This window comes from Castor canadensis, chromosome 15 (assembly GCF_047511655.1).
Source record: "Castor canadensis chromosome 15, mCasCan1.hap1v2, whole genome shotgun sequence".
NCBI lineage: Eukaryota > Metazoa > Chordata > Mammalia > Rodentia > Castoridae > Castor > Castor canadensis.
Genome location: NC_133400.1, coordinates 270962 through 287606, shown reverse-complemented (window position 1 = coordinate 287606; position 16645 = coordinate 270962). Strand labels below are relative to the sequence as shown.

Below are 16645 nucleotides of genomic sequence, written 5' to 3'. Positions count from 1 at the left end.
CCCGCCACATGCAGACCCTCACCTGGAAGCAGGTGAGAGGGCCTCCGGAGGGGCGGGGCCTTCCGCATTACCTGGCGGGGGTTGGCCGTTTACGGGGAGGGCGGGTTAGGGGCGGGGCATATCCTGGTCGGGATGGAGTTGTTTACTGGCAGGGAGGGACTGGTGACACTCAAGGTGTGCACAAGGACGTGTGTTTGGTGCAATTTAAAACAGCAACCTCGGGAGGGGTGCGGGAGCCTGGCGTCTACTTCCACTAGCTCTACTTTCTGGTCTCCTGCCTGTACCTGTCCATCACTAGTCCTTGACAGCATCGTGTGGGGGTCTTTGAGACAGAATGAAGATGCCCCCCTCCCTAGGACAGCGTAGTTTCCAGGTGCCTGACCCACAACCTGCACAGTTGACCCGGGCTGTGGAACCATCTGGAATTAGTCTGGGGCACGAAATCATGGGAATGTTTTCTTTCCTTGGCTCCAGTTTCCTCTGTTTCAATAGGACCTCAAGCACCTTCCCCTTAGTCCCCTGCACGCTGAAATCCTTCAGCGGAATGGGAAAGAGAAAGCCCTTGGCGGGGTCCCAGCTTCATGCAAGCAGGGTTTTTTGTAAGACTCCCCTTCTTGATCAGGTTCTGCTTCCCACCTCTTCAGACAACATAAACAAGGCCTAGATTTGGGACCTGCATGGAAGAAAGGTACCCACCTTCTCTTACAAGCGCTTGCCTGGAGGTTCTGAGTTCAATCCCTAGTACCGCAAAAAAATAAATAAAAGTAACCAAGTAGGCAGCTTTCTTTTCCTTCTTTCTTTCCTTTCTTTTTCCTTTTTTTCCTCTTCCCTCCTTCCTTCCTTCCTTCCCTTCCTTCCTTTCTTTGGTCAGGGACTGGGGTTTGAACTAGGGCTTCGAGCTTGCAAAGCAGGCGCTCTACCTCCAGTCCATTTTGCTCTGGTTATTTTGGAGATAGAGTCTTGAAAACTATTTGCCTGGACTGGTCTTGAACCATGATCCTCTCAGTTTCAGCTTTCCAAGTAACTAGGACTGCAGGCCATTTCTTGTTGTGTAGAAGAGGGCTGAGTGAATCACTCTCCTCAGTTCCTGACACCAGTCCCTCTCTCTGCTGGTAGGTCTAGCTGTCTTCACCTTGAACCTTGGTGGGTTTTTGTGCCTGCTTTAATTCAGTGACATGTGTGACTTCTGAGATACTCAATTCTGGTCCCCCATTTTCTGTGCTGAGGGAGCTAGCAGCCATGTGGAGAGACCCTGTACTGGTCTAATTAGTCCACCTATGAATGTGATCATTTGGAAATGGATTTTCCCAGCTGTAATCAAGATGAGGTTTTTCTGGATTAGGCTGGGCCCTAATCCAACATGAATGCTATCTTTACAAAAAAGAGAGAATTTTAAACAAATATATGGGGTAGAAGACCACATGAAGATGGAGGCAGAGATGGGAGCGAGCTAGTGGAGTGGTTCAAGTGGTAGAGTGCCTGCCCAGTAAACACGAGGCCCTGAGTTCAAATACCAGTACTGCTGAGAGAAAGAGAGAGAGGGAGAGAGAGAGAGAGAGATGGGAGGGGGGAGTACAGCTTCAAGTCAGAGAACACTAAGGATTTCTGAAGCCACCAGGAGCTGAGGCAGGAGGAATTCTCCCCTAGAGCTTCCAGAGAGAGTGCAACCCTACAGACTCCTTGACTTCAGATTTGTGTCTGCAGAACTGTGGAAGTAAATTTCCTTTGTTTCATTAAAGCCCCCATTCTGTGGCATTTGTTATAGCAGCCCTGGAACACGCATGAAGGCCTCATGTAGTTGTTCTGACTGATGGCCCTGACTGAGGCCCAGCCAGCCACCAGTGTCAGCCTCAGATACATGTACAGATGTTCAGATAGATCCATCCCCTTGCCCTCCTGTTACCCTGACCTGAAGCTGCCCTAGCTGATGCTGGGGCAAGGGCAGGGACAAGCCATTCCCAGTGAAGCCTAAGTGGAAGGTACATGAACAAAATAAATGAGCCAGTGAGGTGGGTTCATCTCAGGGATGCATTCTTCTTATTGACTTCCATGGTGGACTCTATTACCCCTCTTCATCCCGCATGTCCTCTCATGGACCTTAGTCTCAAACCAGGGGCAGACCTGCCAGGTCAGTAGGTCCATCTATACTTGCCTGGCACAGGACCATCAGCTGGTTACTGCCAGTTCACTCCACAGCTGTGTCTACCACATACATATATATCACCATACTCAGCACTGCACAGCTTCCTAAAATTTCCCCAGTCCTGTGGGTATGAAGTTGCATCTTGTTATTGTTTTAGCTTACATTTTTTGTGTTTGTGGTTTGGAATCCCTCTTATGCTGGTTAGTTTTTTTGTTTTTTCTTTTTGAGAAGAGCTCACTATGCAACCCAGGCTGACCTCAAGTCGTGATCTTGCCTTCACATCCAGAGTGGTGGCATTACAGGTGTGTACCTTCACACCCAGCATGGTTAATGTAATTTCCTCCTTTATATGTAGACTTTGTAGCTGTTGCTATTTTTGCAATTGTGGCTCCTACTTTTTCTTTTTGTTGTTGACTTTCAGGATTTTCAAGAGGAAGATTCTATTATTCATCCCTGTACCACAGGCTTGGAAAGGTTGAAGGACTAGATAGAGCTATGCAGCACCTGGCTCTTTGCTTCTACTATGAGGATATGATGAACTCTGGTGAGGGCTGAGCTTCTTCCTAAACCAGGCTCTGCAATCAAAAGGCCACATTCCCCCTGCACCAAGATCACAAAGCCCAACGGCCAGAAGTCAGAGGAGTTTGAATCAGCTGCTTGAGCTGGAGGTGAACTGAGACTTAGAGGCCTAGCTGCCGGAGTTGAGCATCATGCTGGCCAAGGAAATTGAAGTTGGTAGTAGGTGGAAAGCTGTCACCATTTTTGTCTAGCACCTCCACTGAAATCTTTCCAGAAATTTCAACATGGCTAGTGTGTGAGTTGAAGAAAAAATTCAGAGGGAAGCCTGTGGACTTTATTGCTCAGTTGGCCTAAGCCAACTTGAAAAAGCTGTATGAAAAATAAGCAAAAGTGTCCCAGAAGCTTTACTGACAGCTGTGCAGAAAGTGATTCTGGAAAAGTTTTCTTCCCAAGTGAAACTGTGAGCAGCAGGATCTGAGAGAAACTGGATGGCAGCCAGCTCAGAAAGGTTCATTTGGACATGGTACAGCAGAACAATGCAAAACACAAGCTTGAAGCTTTTTCTGGTGTCTGCAAGCTCACAGGCAAGGATATTAATTTTGAATTCACAGAGTTTCAGTTGTAAACAAAAATGACTAAAGTATAATTATACTTTTTTTTTTTAAAAAAGCACCCAAATCAAGCTTGCCTCATCTCAGGGCCAAGAAGCCAGCTAAGCAGTTACAGTCCCACTTCCCAGGACTTAGTGGCCCTGATTTGAGGCCAGCAGGTGCTCCTAACACCAGGACTCACTTAACACACACCCCACCTGCACTGTTGTATAAAAGTGGGACTTTAAAATCAACTTTTTCATGTCAGAGCTACCTATGGCCAGGGCATCAACACCTCAAAGGTTCCCTGGGGAGCTAGTACTCACATCTAGGCCTGGGGACTGAGGACTCTGTATTTCATGGGATCATGAACCATTGACTGGTGATGAACTCTTGAGTCAGCAGAGCACCAGGAGCCAAAGCCAGCTAGGGGGGTGAATTTTGTGCTTTTCCAGCAGTAGGCAAGTGATACCAGCCTGTATGTTCCTGGTGCTGGGTGAGGGGCTTGTGGGCTGGGAACTGCTGGGAGTTTCTGGCCCATTCCTATCCCTGGAGGCTCCTGCCAGGGAGTCTCAAGGATTCAGATTACCTGCCCAAGTCCCAGCCACTTGGCTATTTGCAGGCTGGCCTCTGGAACCAGCCTAGCAGGCTCAGAGCAACTCCACCACCACCTGCAGAGATACGTCACGTTTCCTTTTGGGGGGTTAGCATGTTACTACCTGCAGAAGACTTGGCACACAGAGTACTGTCAAAAAATTTTTATCAGCTTTGGAAGATCCTTTTCCCAAGGATCCTCAGCACCTCTCCACTGCCAGCTGTTGGTGGAATCTGGGGTTGGGACCCTCCCAAGTTCCCAGTCTGATTCCCTGCTTTGTGCAGGCCTTCCCAGCAGATGCTGCCACCACTACTATCATGAGTACCAGTGTGTATCCTCACACACGGAAGCATGGTCATTATGAGCACTCCTGTGTCTAGGTGTGGGACACACAGCCATTACGGAGCATTTGTGTGTGGAAGCAAGGCCTTTGCAGCACTCCTGTGTACAGTATCTGTGTGTATCTGTGTGTGGAAGCGCGGCTGTCTCAGCACTCCTGTGTTCAGGTGTGCAGTGATTCCCAAGAGGCCTTTAGTGCTTTGGGATCAGGGCCACTATGGTGACTACTAGCCCTGGCCTCCCAATGATGCCCGACAGAGCTGTGCTTTTAGAGGCTAAAGCCCACACCTACCTGCCAGGAACAGCCCTTGGAGGATGCTGCTCCATGCAGAGGGCTTGTGGGTGCCTTGGCAACTCTGCACGTGTCCTCTGTGGTTTTGGTGGGTGGCTGTGCCCTGGCACCAGCACCCAGGTTCTTGCCTGGGACTGAGCGAACCACACAATTCAGACAGTGACCTCTTTATTTTCTGCCAGGCTTGTGGCACACCAGGCATATAACAGTCAGGTGCTGACCCTTGGGCTGGCACTGACATGGGGGAAGTCTGTACAACCATGGGTCACTGCCCACTGCCAAGGTGGCAAAGTGGGCCAGCGAGGGAGTGCAGCTCCAAGTCACTTTCCAATAAATACACAGCACAGCTTCATGCCACCTATGCTCAGGTCTCTGGAGTAGGGGGCAGGCTCTCATTCTTGACTCTGACAAGAAACTGACTGAGACCAACTTTGATTGTCCTAAAGGACCAGAGGGGACCAAAACCAGACTGCTGCCTCTGCCTTTGGTCAGGGTCCCAGCAACCTTCTCTGTGCTGATCCCCTGACACGGGTCATCCATGTCTATGAGAGTAGGCCTGGCCAGTCAAGCTTATTGCTGAGCTGCATCCACTGCTGGAGGCTCCTCAAGGGTGTGCAAGCCCCAGGGAGCAAGTTAGTTTCCTTTTATGGGGTCTTTCAGAGGCCGAACAGCAGGGCCTGGTACAGAGAGCTGATTCAGTCCCATCCTGTCAGAACAGCAGCTAGCGCTGCCCCAGGTCTCTGGAGTAAGGAAAGGGGCAAGAGCTGAAGGTTCCCCACAGCTTATCACCCTCCTACTGCCCTAGTGCGAGGTGTGTAGGGCAGCATGGAGGCTATTGGACAGTCCTTAATGTCTCTTGTGGCTCCTTTAGTCTCTGGGGTCTGGCCTCCACTACCTGCCCAGGGCCCCCCAGGGCAACAGCTCCACGTAGCTCAGAGCACTCTGTAGTGATGTCAGACAGTAGCCCTCCTCTCCAATCAGGTACCTGCATGGAGGTGGGCACGGGGCATATGTCACTTGGAGGGACTAGAGGTCTTCCCCAGCACTCTGGAAGACAGCATTTGCTCTTCTAGGATAGGATGAGGCCACAGCTGGGGCTTTCAGGGACGCTTGGAAGGGGTATCCCCACTAGCTGTCTTCATCCTTGGATGGCAAAGCCAGGGAATGTTCCAGGACCACCTACTGCCTTTCCTCAGGCAGATGCGCAGAGGACAGCCCTTCAGCTCTTGTCTAGGGTACTGAGCAAGGGGCTGTGGGAGGGATATACTGGTTTGAGTGCCCCATGCTCAGGTGAACCCCAGAGGGTTGCCTTGGCCCTCACAGCATGTCACTGCACAGTTTAGGTCTGGGGTAGGGTCTTCTGGTGGACACAGATGCCCTGTTCCCAGTTTTTCCCACAGACACTAGTCGTCCTGGGGTGTACATGCCCAGCTCCTCCAGACCCCACTGGCCTGGGGATCCTACCCCTCGTGAGTGAATTCCTCCAGGGCTGCACACTCCGACACCAGCTGGGGAAGGCCACTCCTCAGCACCACAAAGGACAGGATGGGCAGCAGGTCATCAGCACCACTGCTGGGCAAAGGCACAGTGACTGGTGGGCCTAGGCCAGAAGTGCCACTTGTTCTGCTCCTTTGGAGCGGTCTTAGCCTGCCTGGCTGCAATCCTGCACCCTCCCACCCACCAGCTATACCAGGAGACCTCCTGGTCAAGGTGATGCTGTCCCTAAATGGGAACCCCTACACGGCAGAGCTGGGCGCTGGATATGTTGCTGCCCCTTATGCTTCTCCAGTTGACTGCAACCTCACAGACTTTCAGGAGTGCAGGAGCAGGAGGCTGAGATCACAGTCAGTTGTCTTTGCACTGGACCCCTAGACCCACTCAGGAGGGGTGTAAGTGCACTAGCGAGGGCATATGTGAGATCCTGTGGGCACTCAGAACCCAGCAACTTCTGGGAAGTGTGAGGGGCAAGTAACAAGGAGGTAGTTGGACTCTGATCCTGTGGCTTAGAGGTGTTTGACCCCTTCCCTACAGGCCAGCCACTGCCATATCTACTTGAGGTCCTGCCATCTGTAGGACATGATGGCCCCTATGGACAGGATCCATAGATGGGGCTGACATAGGCAAGGCTGAGCCCTGCAAACACTTAGCTGGGAGCTCTTATAAAATGCGTGAAGGAGCCAAGGGGAGCCAGGCCAGCTTGGTGGGCTCCTTCCTACCAGACCCTGCAGTGATGGGACCAGCAACCTGACCCTAAAGTGGGCAGGAAGCATTTCTTTTTCCCTTGGATGGAGCTCCTCACTGCTGATTCACACTGGGTTCTGACTTCTACTTGTAGAGATCCAAGGCAGGGTTACAGCCCCTCTACCTGCAATGACAGCCTCAGGGCTGGCCCTGGAGCAAGGTAGTAGGAGGCAGAGCTCATTCAGGGGCTCAGGCTGAATCTAGGAGAGCTTGAGGTAGGATCAGGCATCCTAAAGTCCTAGGCAGCAGGACTCTGGTGGGGAGAACTAGCCCTAACTTGAGGTATACCAAGACACCCATTCTGGGAGGTCAGCACAGGGAGTGGGCCCTTCCCCAGGGCCCTTGAGGGCTTCAAGTCTGCACCTCTCCAGCTACCTCTAGGTGCTTCTGGGAAGAGCAGCCTTCGGTTTTACCAGATTAGCTAGGGGCTCCTGATCCCTAAGAAGCCTAGGCTCAGCCAGAAGCCCTGTAGCAGCGGCCCTGCCCGATGGGCTAGAATGAGGTTGTTGGGATAAGAGTCCTGCTTCTGCTCTTTTTTGACCCAAGGTCCTCAGTAGGAATGGATTGTGCTCTGAGATGATAAGCTCTGGACACTCTCACAGAGACCCAGGGCCACTGGAGTCCTCCTGGGGAGGCATAGGGCATGATAGGAAAGCTCTACTCAGGCCTCTGAGGGCAGGATACAGGCTAGTGCCCTCCCTGGCAGTGTCCCCACCCCACCATCCTGGGACTCACATGGCAGCCGTGAGGAGCTGGGGTCTGGCCTCGGGCCTGGCCTCTTGGGCATGGCAATAGTCTTCTGCACAGATGCAGATGACCCGCAGGGCCCGTGCTGTAGCACAGAAACGCAGCTTCAGGGCACAGAACTGAGGGAGGCAACAGGAAGACCCAGCAAGAAGGGACATGGTCCCAGTGTGTGGGGAGCCCATGCTGCTGCTCCCCCAGGGACCTGGACAGCTCTGAACCCTTCCTGGCACTGCCCACCCTCCTCCTGACGTGCAGAGCTGGGAATGCTGGTACCATCCCTCCTGGGAGTATTGCCTCCATATCTGACCAGAGAAGGACCTGTAACCTAGAAGGTACAGGTTCCAGGTCACCAGCTGGGATGGGAGTCTGCTTTGTCTGACCATGTCCCTGCTTCCCGCCTCTCAAACTTTCCGCACCGATGCACTCCAGCTTCTTCTGGGGGCAGCTCTCCAGGACCAGCAGCCCCAGCTCCTGGGCTGCGGTGGAGTAAGGGTACATGGTGGCTCCCTTGGCCTCAGGGTCTCGGGGAAGGAGCTTGGTGGGGATGCCAAGGGCTGTGGGAGGTGCATTCCTGTAGAGCTCCATGCTCCTGCTTAGGGCAGCCTCTCGGGTGTGGTGCACACTCCTGGGGCAGAGAGAGACCAGGCTTAGCCACACCAGGGACATTGCCCAGAGACAAATAGGGATGTGGCTAGGGGTCCCTGGAGCTCAGTCCTGGGGAGAGCTGGCCATGCACCTGAGCAAAGAAACCAATATTCTAGTCATGGGAGATGGGCACAGACCCACTTTCAAACTAGAAACACCTGAAGATGGCCTCAGAGCTCAGGAAGAGAGCAGATGGTACTCAAGTGTTGGAGACAGGCCCTTAGGGGACTGGGGCTAGAGATATCAGGTGGTGGGATGGTCAGCAAGGCTGAAGGCTATACCTGTAGAGAGCCAGCAGCAGGGGCCACAGTGGAGTGAAGAAGGACTCCTCAATACAAGCCAGGCAGCGGTCCTTGGAAGCGGCTGTGTTCAGGCTTTCGAAGGCCAGAAGGGTCAGCGAGAGCAGCCTATCTGCCAGGAGCAGAGCTGGGGATGTCCAGAAGGGCCCCTCACCTGCCACTGCCTCAAGAGGCTCTAAGCCCAGAGCCAGCCTCTGTGTGGCTGAGCTATAAGCAATGTCCCAGCTGGGTGGGGAGGGGATTCTACCTGGTCCTTCCACTAGCCCCAACCTGCCCATACCCGTCTGCTCTCCCGGGGGACTGGGGCAGGTCAGGGGATGCTTTGCTAGACTGAGTGCTTGGCCTCATAGAGGGGGACACAGGGCTCTGCTGTTCAGAGAAGGGCCCTTAGCAAGCTGCACTTGCTGGCTGATGGACTCAGTGAGAGCTCTTGCACTAATGCCTGAAGCTCACCAATGGCATTATGTATGTCCTTCACTGTGCTCTTCAGATGCTCCAGCAAGGGTTCCCTCTTTGCTCCTGGGGTCTGTGGCTCAGGATGTCCCCCAGGGCCCCGGCCCCACCTCTCAGATGTTGCCAAAAACTGTTCCAGGTCCTCAAAAGAGCTGTCCTTGTCTGGCAGGCGGGATGAGGCATCCACCAGGGGTGAGGGAGGCCCAGCTGGGCTGCTGTCTGCACCTTTATCCAGGAGGCTGGGGTGGAGTGGGGGTGTGGAGGGTGTGGCAGGGGGTCCATCCTGGGACCTTGGGGCTGTGCTGGGCTCTGGTGGGGAAAGCATGCAATAGAGACTCTGGGAGGACCGGAGCCGCCGGCTCCCAGGAGCCAGGAGCCTGTCCGCATCTGGGGGTAGGGAGCAGCACCCTGCAGCAGAGACAGCACTGACAGCAGCCTGGCTCACAATGGGGTACAGTGCAGTGTATACTGCACACTGGAGTTTCTTCAGGAGCTGCGAGATCGGGTGGTCAGGAAGACTGCAAGGAGAGGAGCAGGGTGGGGGCAACATGCAGCAGGACCCTAAAGAGGCTGTACAGGGGCGATGCACCATTGCCCACCCACTGTCCTCTACCCCCAGCATAGAACACGCAGAACAGGGGCCTCCACTAGATCTGGACAGGACTGCAATCTGCCTGCCAGCCTCAGGGCTGAGAAACATGATCCCAGCCCCTGTCACCGACCTCAGCCACCTGAGCCTACGCCCTTGTCTACAAAGTTACCATAATATTAAAGATTTCAGAGAAAATGACTCATATATTGTTTCCTGTTGGTGAATATCACAAAGTGTGACCTGCCTCAACTGGGGAGGCTAAAGGAAGGCAATGAAAAGCCATTGTCCAAAGGGCTCTTGAAGCCACCAACTGGACATCAGCACCACTAGCCCCTCTGTGGGAGCCCCTTGCCCCATGATCTGCTGTCCCTGACAGCTGCCTCCCCAGCCTTCCTATTTAATTTCCTTTCTAACTTCTCTATTTAATATCACCCAGCATCCAAGGGGGAGGAGCCCAATTCTGGGGGACTGGGTCTGTGGGGCCCAGGAGTACCTGAGCAGGTGGGAGACCAGGCTGGTCACCAGCGACAAGTCCCCTGGGTTCCTCTTGAGCTTGGACCTCCAGTGCTTCGGCCAGTCCTGTAGGACAAGGGGCCTTGGAGGAAAGCACAGAGGGTCCCCCACCATGGATGCCCTCACCCCCAGCAGGGTTGTGCTGGGGCCTGCCACAGGGTGTGGGGAGGACCTAACTCCTGCAGGCTCAGGTGACCTGGGTGCAGGACTCACATGGTCTTGCTCATACTCGAGAACAGCTGCATAGAGGGCCCGCTGTTCCCGCTCCTCCGGGGTCAGAGCAACCTGACTGCAGAACCGCCTGGGAGGAAGACAGACAGGCTGGGGCCCCAGACAGGCCAAGACCTGTGAGCACAGGGAGCCCCAGCAGGCCTCCCACCACTGCCTGTGAGGCAGGGAGGGAGAGGCACCTGTTGGCAGCCTCCTGGAGACGCAGACGGCGCTCCTCCATCTTCCGCTGGAGCTGGGGCAGCAGAGTCAAGGGCTGGCAGTGTCTGACCTGAGTGGACCTTCACCCTTCCCCATTCCTATGTGCTCCATGCTCTCCTGGTACCTGAGATGTCCCAGGAGTCCAGCAGGCAGTGAAGCTGCCTCTGCTCTCCAGAGGTGCAGCCTAGCAGTGAGCAAGGCCAGGAGGGCAGGCAGCAACTCAGGGAAAGGCTATTCCCAGGGAAGGTGACTGGGAGAAGCACATTTCCGCTGACTTGAAGGATAGAGAACAGCTGCTTGCCGCTGGGGAGGGTGGAAGGCAGCTTGTGTAGAGGGCAAGAGCATCACCTGAGGGCCTGGGATCTGGCTCCTCCTCTACCCTCAGCTCCCTTCTCCACTCCCACTTCCAGATCCCACTCTGATCTCCCCTCAAGGATGCAGTCTCCTCCCGGGCTTTGGCAATCACCAGATTCTCCATCATCTGCCGCTGTAGAGACAGGGTCTAAGAGGGGAAGAGGGAGTGAGCCCACTCACCAGTGATGTCCTACCCCTGGACCCTTCCCTGACCAACCCCAGCATTTCCGGGCCCCATTCCTCACTACCTCTGGACCCTTTCCTGTCCAACCCCAGCCTTCCTGCACTCCACTCACCAGTGATGTCTTCTGCATGGCCTGGCTGGGGTCAAGACGGGCCATCCGGGCCTCATATGTGGCCTTTAACTTTTGGTTTTGCAGGGAGGCTTCCTCTAGTGGTGTCAGCTCCCTGAATAGGGACAAGTTACTGTTCAGACTCAGGAAGACCAGGAGTGCCCTGGTGACCTAAACAGCCCTCCTCACACCCTTCCTGACCTCACTCTGGGAACAGAAGGTGGTGACAGCACAGGAAGGAAATGCAGAGGAATCATCTGGGGTGGACTAGAGGTACCTGCCCCTTCTAATCTGCTGCTGAAACATGGGTCTTGGTATTTTCGGGACTTTTGACTCAAGAGAAGTTAGACACTGGACTTCTATGAAAATCAGTTATATATCTGTGGCAGCAACATGGAACTGTACATGGGCCAAATGGTGAAATTCATTTGCGACCTGCAAAAGGGAGAAATGTGTCAACTTGGCAGGGTGCTGCATGCCACACATCTCTCTGCTTTCAGGGGTGGTAGAGAAGATGGGGTGTGAAGAAGCAAGACTAAGGAGGGAGAGTCCATCCTGAATCTGAAGTCTGTGCTCAGCCTTGAGGTGTCTGGGGGCCACGAGGGCGTGAGTGGTGGGGCAGGAGGAGGGCCTTCATTTATCCACTCAGGGTTCTTTGGGCTTCTTGCATCTGTGTCTTGGTACCTTTTCATTAGTTCTGGAAAACTGTCTGCTATTATGTTTTCAAATAATGCCTTTCTCTCTTTCTAATACACCAAGAAACATATGTAGGCATTCTACCTCTTCCCCCGCCCTTTTTTTTTTTTCAGTACTGGGGCTTGAATTCAGGGCCTTCACCTTGAGCCATTCTACCAGCCCTATTTTTGTGAAGGGTTTTTCAAGATAGGGTTTCATGGAACTATTTGCCCGGGTTCACTTTGAACTGCGATCCTCCTGATCTTTACCTCCTAGGTAGCTAGGATTACAGGTGTGAGCCTCTGGTAGCTGGCTTTACCTGTCCCCTTTTGCCAATTTACTGGTAAATTCTTTCTTCAGTGATGTCTAGTCTGTTGTTATAAACTTATCTACTCTGCTCTGTCTCTCTCTCTCTCCCTCTCTCAGACAGACTCTAGTAGTTCAGGTGGGCCTCAAATTCACAATCCTCCTGTCTCAGCCTCCCCAGTGCTGGGATTACAGATTGTAACACACCTGGCCTACTTATTTTCTGCTGTATGTGTGGACTTCCACTAGAAAATACAATTAGTTTTTGTTCTCACCTAGTTGTTGTTGTTGTCTTGGTGATAGTAGGGTTTGAACTCAGTGCCTCATGCTTGCAGGCAGGCGTTCTACCACTTGAGCCACTCCAACCTCACCCTCCCCTTTTTTTTTGGCCTGGGCTGGTTTCAAACCACAATCCTCTTGATCTCTGTCTCCTGAGTAGCTAGGCTTATAGGCGTGAGCCACCAGCACCCAGCTTTACCTAGTTTTAAAAATAACTTGAGGGAGCCAGGTACTGGTGGCTCACATCTGTAATCCTAGCTACTTGAGAGCCAGATATCAGGAAGAACACAGTTTGAACATAACCCCAGACAAACAGTTCGTGATACGCTATCTCAAAAAAACCCATCACAAAAAAGGGCTGGTGGAGAGGCTCAAGGTGTAGGTGCTGAGTTCAAACCCCAGTACCACAAAAAAAAAAAAAAAGAAAAGAAAAGAAAAAAGAACTTGAGGGCTGGCAATGTGGCTCAGTGGTAGAGCACTTGCCTAACATGCACTAAGACCCTGGATTTGACCCCCAGTACTGCCCAAAAAATAAACTGAAGCATGTTGTGTGTGTGTGTGGGGGGGTACTGAGGTTTGAACTCAGGGCCTCATGCTTGCTAGGCAGGTTTGGCAGCCTGAGCATGTTCTGTTTTGTTTTGTTTCTACTTGGCTCCTTATTTGCTGGGTCTGACTTTATAATTTTTTTTTCAGGTGTTTTCAAACTTTTGTTTTGTATCTCTGAACACAGAGCTGTTTAATCTGTGCCTGATAACTACCTGGAAACTTTGCAGGTCTGTTTCCACTATCATTCTCTTATCACTTGTTTCTTTTTCTGCTTGGCTATCTTTGACTGTGTGCCACTAATTCAATGGATGATGAAGGTGCTTTCTTCCTCAGAGGATTTGTATCTGCTTCTGCCAGGAGAAAGGGTATTTCTACCCTGGAGTCCACTGTAACCAAGTTACCCATGGGGCGCTCACTCTACTTGACCTCTAGACCCAAACCCAAGCTCAGCGCACCTCCCACCTTGCCCATCTTACTTCTTAGAGCTTTGTGACTCTGCCACCTGCAGCTTCTGGAAGATCTCAGGAGGCAGGAAAGGAGAGAGCTTCCCTCCTTCATCTGAACACACTCGGCGGTGTCGGCTGGCGGGCAAGGGGGCTGGAGGAGCCATAGGCGTAGCTGGTTTCACATGTGTCTTCCCTGCAAGCCATGTGCAGCCAGGGGTCAGAAGACTTAGCCCCGTCCCACAGAGCAGATGCTGGCTGGGAGTGCCAGGGACAGCCCCCTTCTTTGGGCACCCACCAAGCTTGGCAGCTGTTGACTGGGCCCGCTCCAGACACTGCTCAGCCAGCTTCAGCATCTTTGAGGTGTCAGGCGGAACAGTTTCCCCAGCTTCTGGGGAAGGGACGAGAAGGCTGGTTACAGTCAGTTCTGCCAGGAATCAGATACTTGCTGAGGTAAGAACAAAGAAGTGGAAACGCTAGGCAAGCCCACCCTTTACTCATCTCTGCTTACTAGCTCTGGGCTCAGGACCATGTGCATGCCTGTGCTTGGCCAGCTCAGCAACAGACTGACCATTGCACCTCATTGGGGCCTGAGCGTCAGGGGCCTGAGCTCCTCACAGTGCCCATCTACAACTGCAACTCCTCTGGAGATGGCCATGCAGCCTCCACCACCACTGTATAGAGACAAGGGTATACTGTGGGACTCTCTTGGCCCCACCATCTGCCTGCTGCTTATGTCAAAGACCTGCCTCTCTGAAGGTGTAGCAGGCAAGTACCCCATCCAGAGGCACCTGTGCTATCCCTTCCCTCCGTGGGACTGCTTCTATCAGCAGATACACCCTCTGCCCTGGGCCCCACCAGCTCCAGCTCCTGACCCCACTGTCCTGCTCCCCTTACAGCAGATCCCCTCAAGACCCACTTTACCCTCATTCTATAATGTTTCAGCCCCCCAACTCTCCCTAAAACTGTCCTTACCCTGCTAAAGAGGTTTCTCTGTGCACTGGGATGTCACCTTCCCTGTGGTCTTCCTATCAGTTCCTCTTCCCAATGCCTCAATCTTGGAGTGCCAGAGCTCAGCTGAGATCATTTGCTCCCTGCTAGCTTTCCCTGACTGTGCTATGTCCAGTGGACTGCTTGCCCCTTAGACTTAATGTGTTCACTATGGAATTCTCTATTCTTTCCCTCGTAATCTGCTCCTGCCTATCATCCGCTCTGAGCACCTTCTGCCCTAGCAGCTCACCATCAAACCCTCAGCAAGTCTGGTCAGTTCCACCCCAAGTCCTCCACTTCTCTTTGCCTGAGGGTGGTTCAAGCCCTGCTGTCCTCACTGCAGAGCCTCCTCATGCCTCTCCTCCCATGCTGGATTCTCCCAAAAAGCTTGAAGCATGCACAAGCTTCTCTTCACACCTAAACAACTCCAATTCTAGCCAAGGCTCATACAGTCTTGCCATGCCCATTTCCTTCTCAGGGCCTTTGCACATCCCCCTGCTGGGAATGGTCCCACTCTTCCCTGCTCCACCCCAGTATCCATCCCCTTACCCACACCACTGTCCCTCAATACCATGTCACGCTATGATAGGTCATACTTATTGTCCACCTTCTGTTAATGACCAGGTTGTAAAGTCATAGAAGACCCCCAGACCTGGGTCCCATCAAGGACTAAGCAGCCCACAATTTGGCACTCATGAGAGGTGGCAAGCTGGAGAGCCCACCTCCAGTTGTCTCCACTTCCTCCAGTAACACCTGGGAGATGTAGTGGATGCTTCTCAGGTACTCTGTGTACGCCTCCTGTGTCCAGGGAAGAAAATGGCAGGAGTCAGGCCAGTAGAGGGGGGAGTGACTGCACTGTGCTGGCCTGGTGCCCCTGTGGGAAACACAGGAGCAGCAGTGTCTGCTGTTTCTGAGATTGCTACACTGCAATGGTTAGCTGTTTAGCAGAGAACTCCCTATGTTCAGTGGTGTTCTGCCTGAGGCGGAGACAGTAACTTCTTCCTACAACTTCTGCACTGGGCAGTGGAGCTGGGAGCTAGTTGGATGGATCCCTCCTCTCACTGTTTTTCCTCCAGCACAGGAAGGAACTGACCTTCATTCAGGTAGCCTGGGAAGCAGCCCCAGCAGCAGTGTCATTCTTCATTTTGTACGACAAGTTTCCTTCCTGTGCAACTCAAAGACCATTGATTCCACGGCAGAAGAAAAATATTTCCCAAGAGGCTAAGAAGGAGGTGAGGTTGCAAACCTCAGCTTCACTTTCTGGCTTAGGGCCTAGGAAATCCCTTTCTGCTAGCCCCAGAGTAAGTTTTTTTTTGTGTGTGCACACAGGAGCCCAGAAGGTGGACATTTCATGGGAGCCACTGCTCTGTCCAGGGCTCTCTTGTGACAGAGCTCAGGGCATCAGGAACCATGGCATGATATGTGTGTTTTGTTTTATTCCAGTTGTCAAATTACCCATCTTTAATTAAGTCTGCATCTCAAACCTAAGGATAAAACATTTCTGGCAGGCTTCCTGGCACTGCCATAGAAAGCCAACTTGGGGAACTAGGATGATTTTCCTAGGCACAGGCAGACTCCTCCTCTTCTTGGGGAGCCCAGGGTAGCTAGGCCAGCTTTTCTACCTGGCCGCCATCCTTAGACTCAGGTGCTCACTCCAGTGACAGCTCACGCCTCTCCCAAACCACTTCTGAAGGCGACTACAAACAGCCGCATTACGAACAAGCCCGCAATCAGCCTTTTCTGGATTAGTTCCCTGATCAAACCGAGTCTCTGCCCCAAAAAACCCACGTCCACATGGAATCCGCTGCCATACACACCTTGGAGGGCTGCGTCACGGGCCCCGAATCCCCTTTATAAACAGCACTTCGGCTCTAATTCATTGACTCATTAAATGCACGGTAAAACTGAGGCCAGGAGAGGACTGTGAACTCTCCGAGGTCACTGCAGCGCCTGGCACCCGCCCCTGCGCCGGACACCGACCGCCCTGGAGCCGCCGGGCGGGCCCCGATGCTGCCGGCGCGCCGCCAAAGCGCGACCCCTGCGAGCCGCCCACCCTCTCCACCGCCACCGCGGGGCCGAGTCCCTCTCCGCCCCGCCTTACCCGGGGCCGGTTGCCGGTGTCCAGCTCGATGGCCAAGTTGGCCATCTTCATGGCGCTCTGAAGCGGCCTCGCAGCCCCGTCTCCGGCCGCAGCTGCCATGGCGCCGGGCGCGGGAGGAGGCAGCGGCGAGGGGCGGGGCCCCTCGGAACGATGCCCCTCGGAACGCCGCGTGAGCTGTTTGAGGGAGCCGCCGGAGCAGAGGAACAACGGAAGGGAACTAGAGTACTTCCGGCGCCCCCCTCACCCCCCCCTAGGCGCCCC

General features: G+C 53.5%; 1 protein-coding gene and 1 pseudogene across 3 annotated transcripts; one reads left to right on the top strand and one right to left on the bottom strand.

The window, feature by feature from the left end:
- The first annotated feature begins 8 nt into the window (after positions 1 to 8).
- Positions 9 to 4536, top strand: LOC109692774 (small ribosomal subunit protein eS7-like; annotated as a pseudogene).
- Positions 4537 to 4630: 94 nt separating this feature from the next.
- Positions 4631 to 16636, bottom strand: Vps9d1 (VPS9 domain containing 1). Of its 3 annotated transcripts, none has more exons than XM_020173593.2 (15): positions 16385 to 16636; positions 15006 to 15081; positions 13592 to 13684; positions 13327 to 13489; positions 11048 to 11159; positions 10837 to 10899; positions 10379 to 10431; positions 10182 to 10269; positions 9949 to 10034; positions 8864 to 9381; positions 8393 to 8522; positions 7883 to 8091; positions 7455 to 7551; positions 5943 to 6047; positions 4631 to 5463 (listed from the first exon to the last, which is right to left on the bottom strand). In XM_020173593.2, exons 1-15 carry the CDS (start codon positions 16481 to 16483, stop codon positions 5370 to 5372), a joined length of 1986 nt encoding a protein of 661 aa, XP_020029182.1. In that variant the 5' UTR covers positions 16484 to 16636; the 3' UTR covers positions 4631 to 5369. The 3 variants fall into 3 exon arrangements, with proteins under 3 accessions (XP_020029182.1, XP_020029183.1, XP_073911555.1); XM_020173594.2 differs by having other exon boundaries at positions 13592 to 13681; XM_074055454.1 differs by lacking the exons at positions 13327 to 13489; positions 13592 to 13684; positions 15006 to 15081; positions 16385 to 16636 and adding an exon at positions 11246 to 11372.
- Positions 16637 to 16645: the final 9 nt, after the last annotated feature.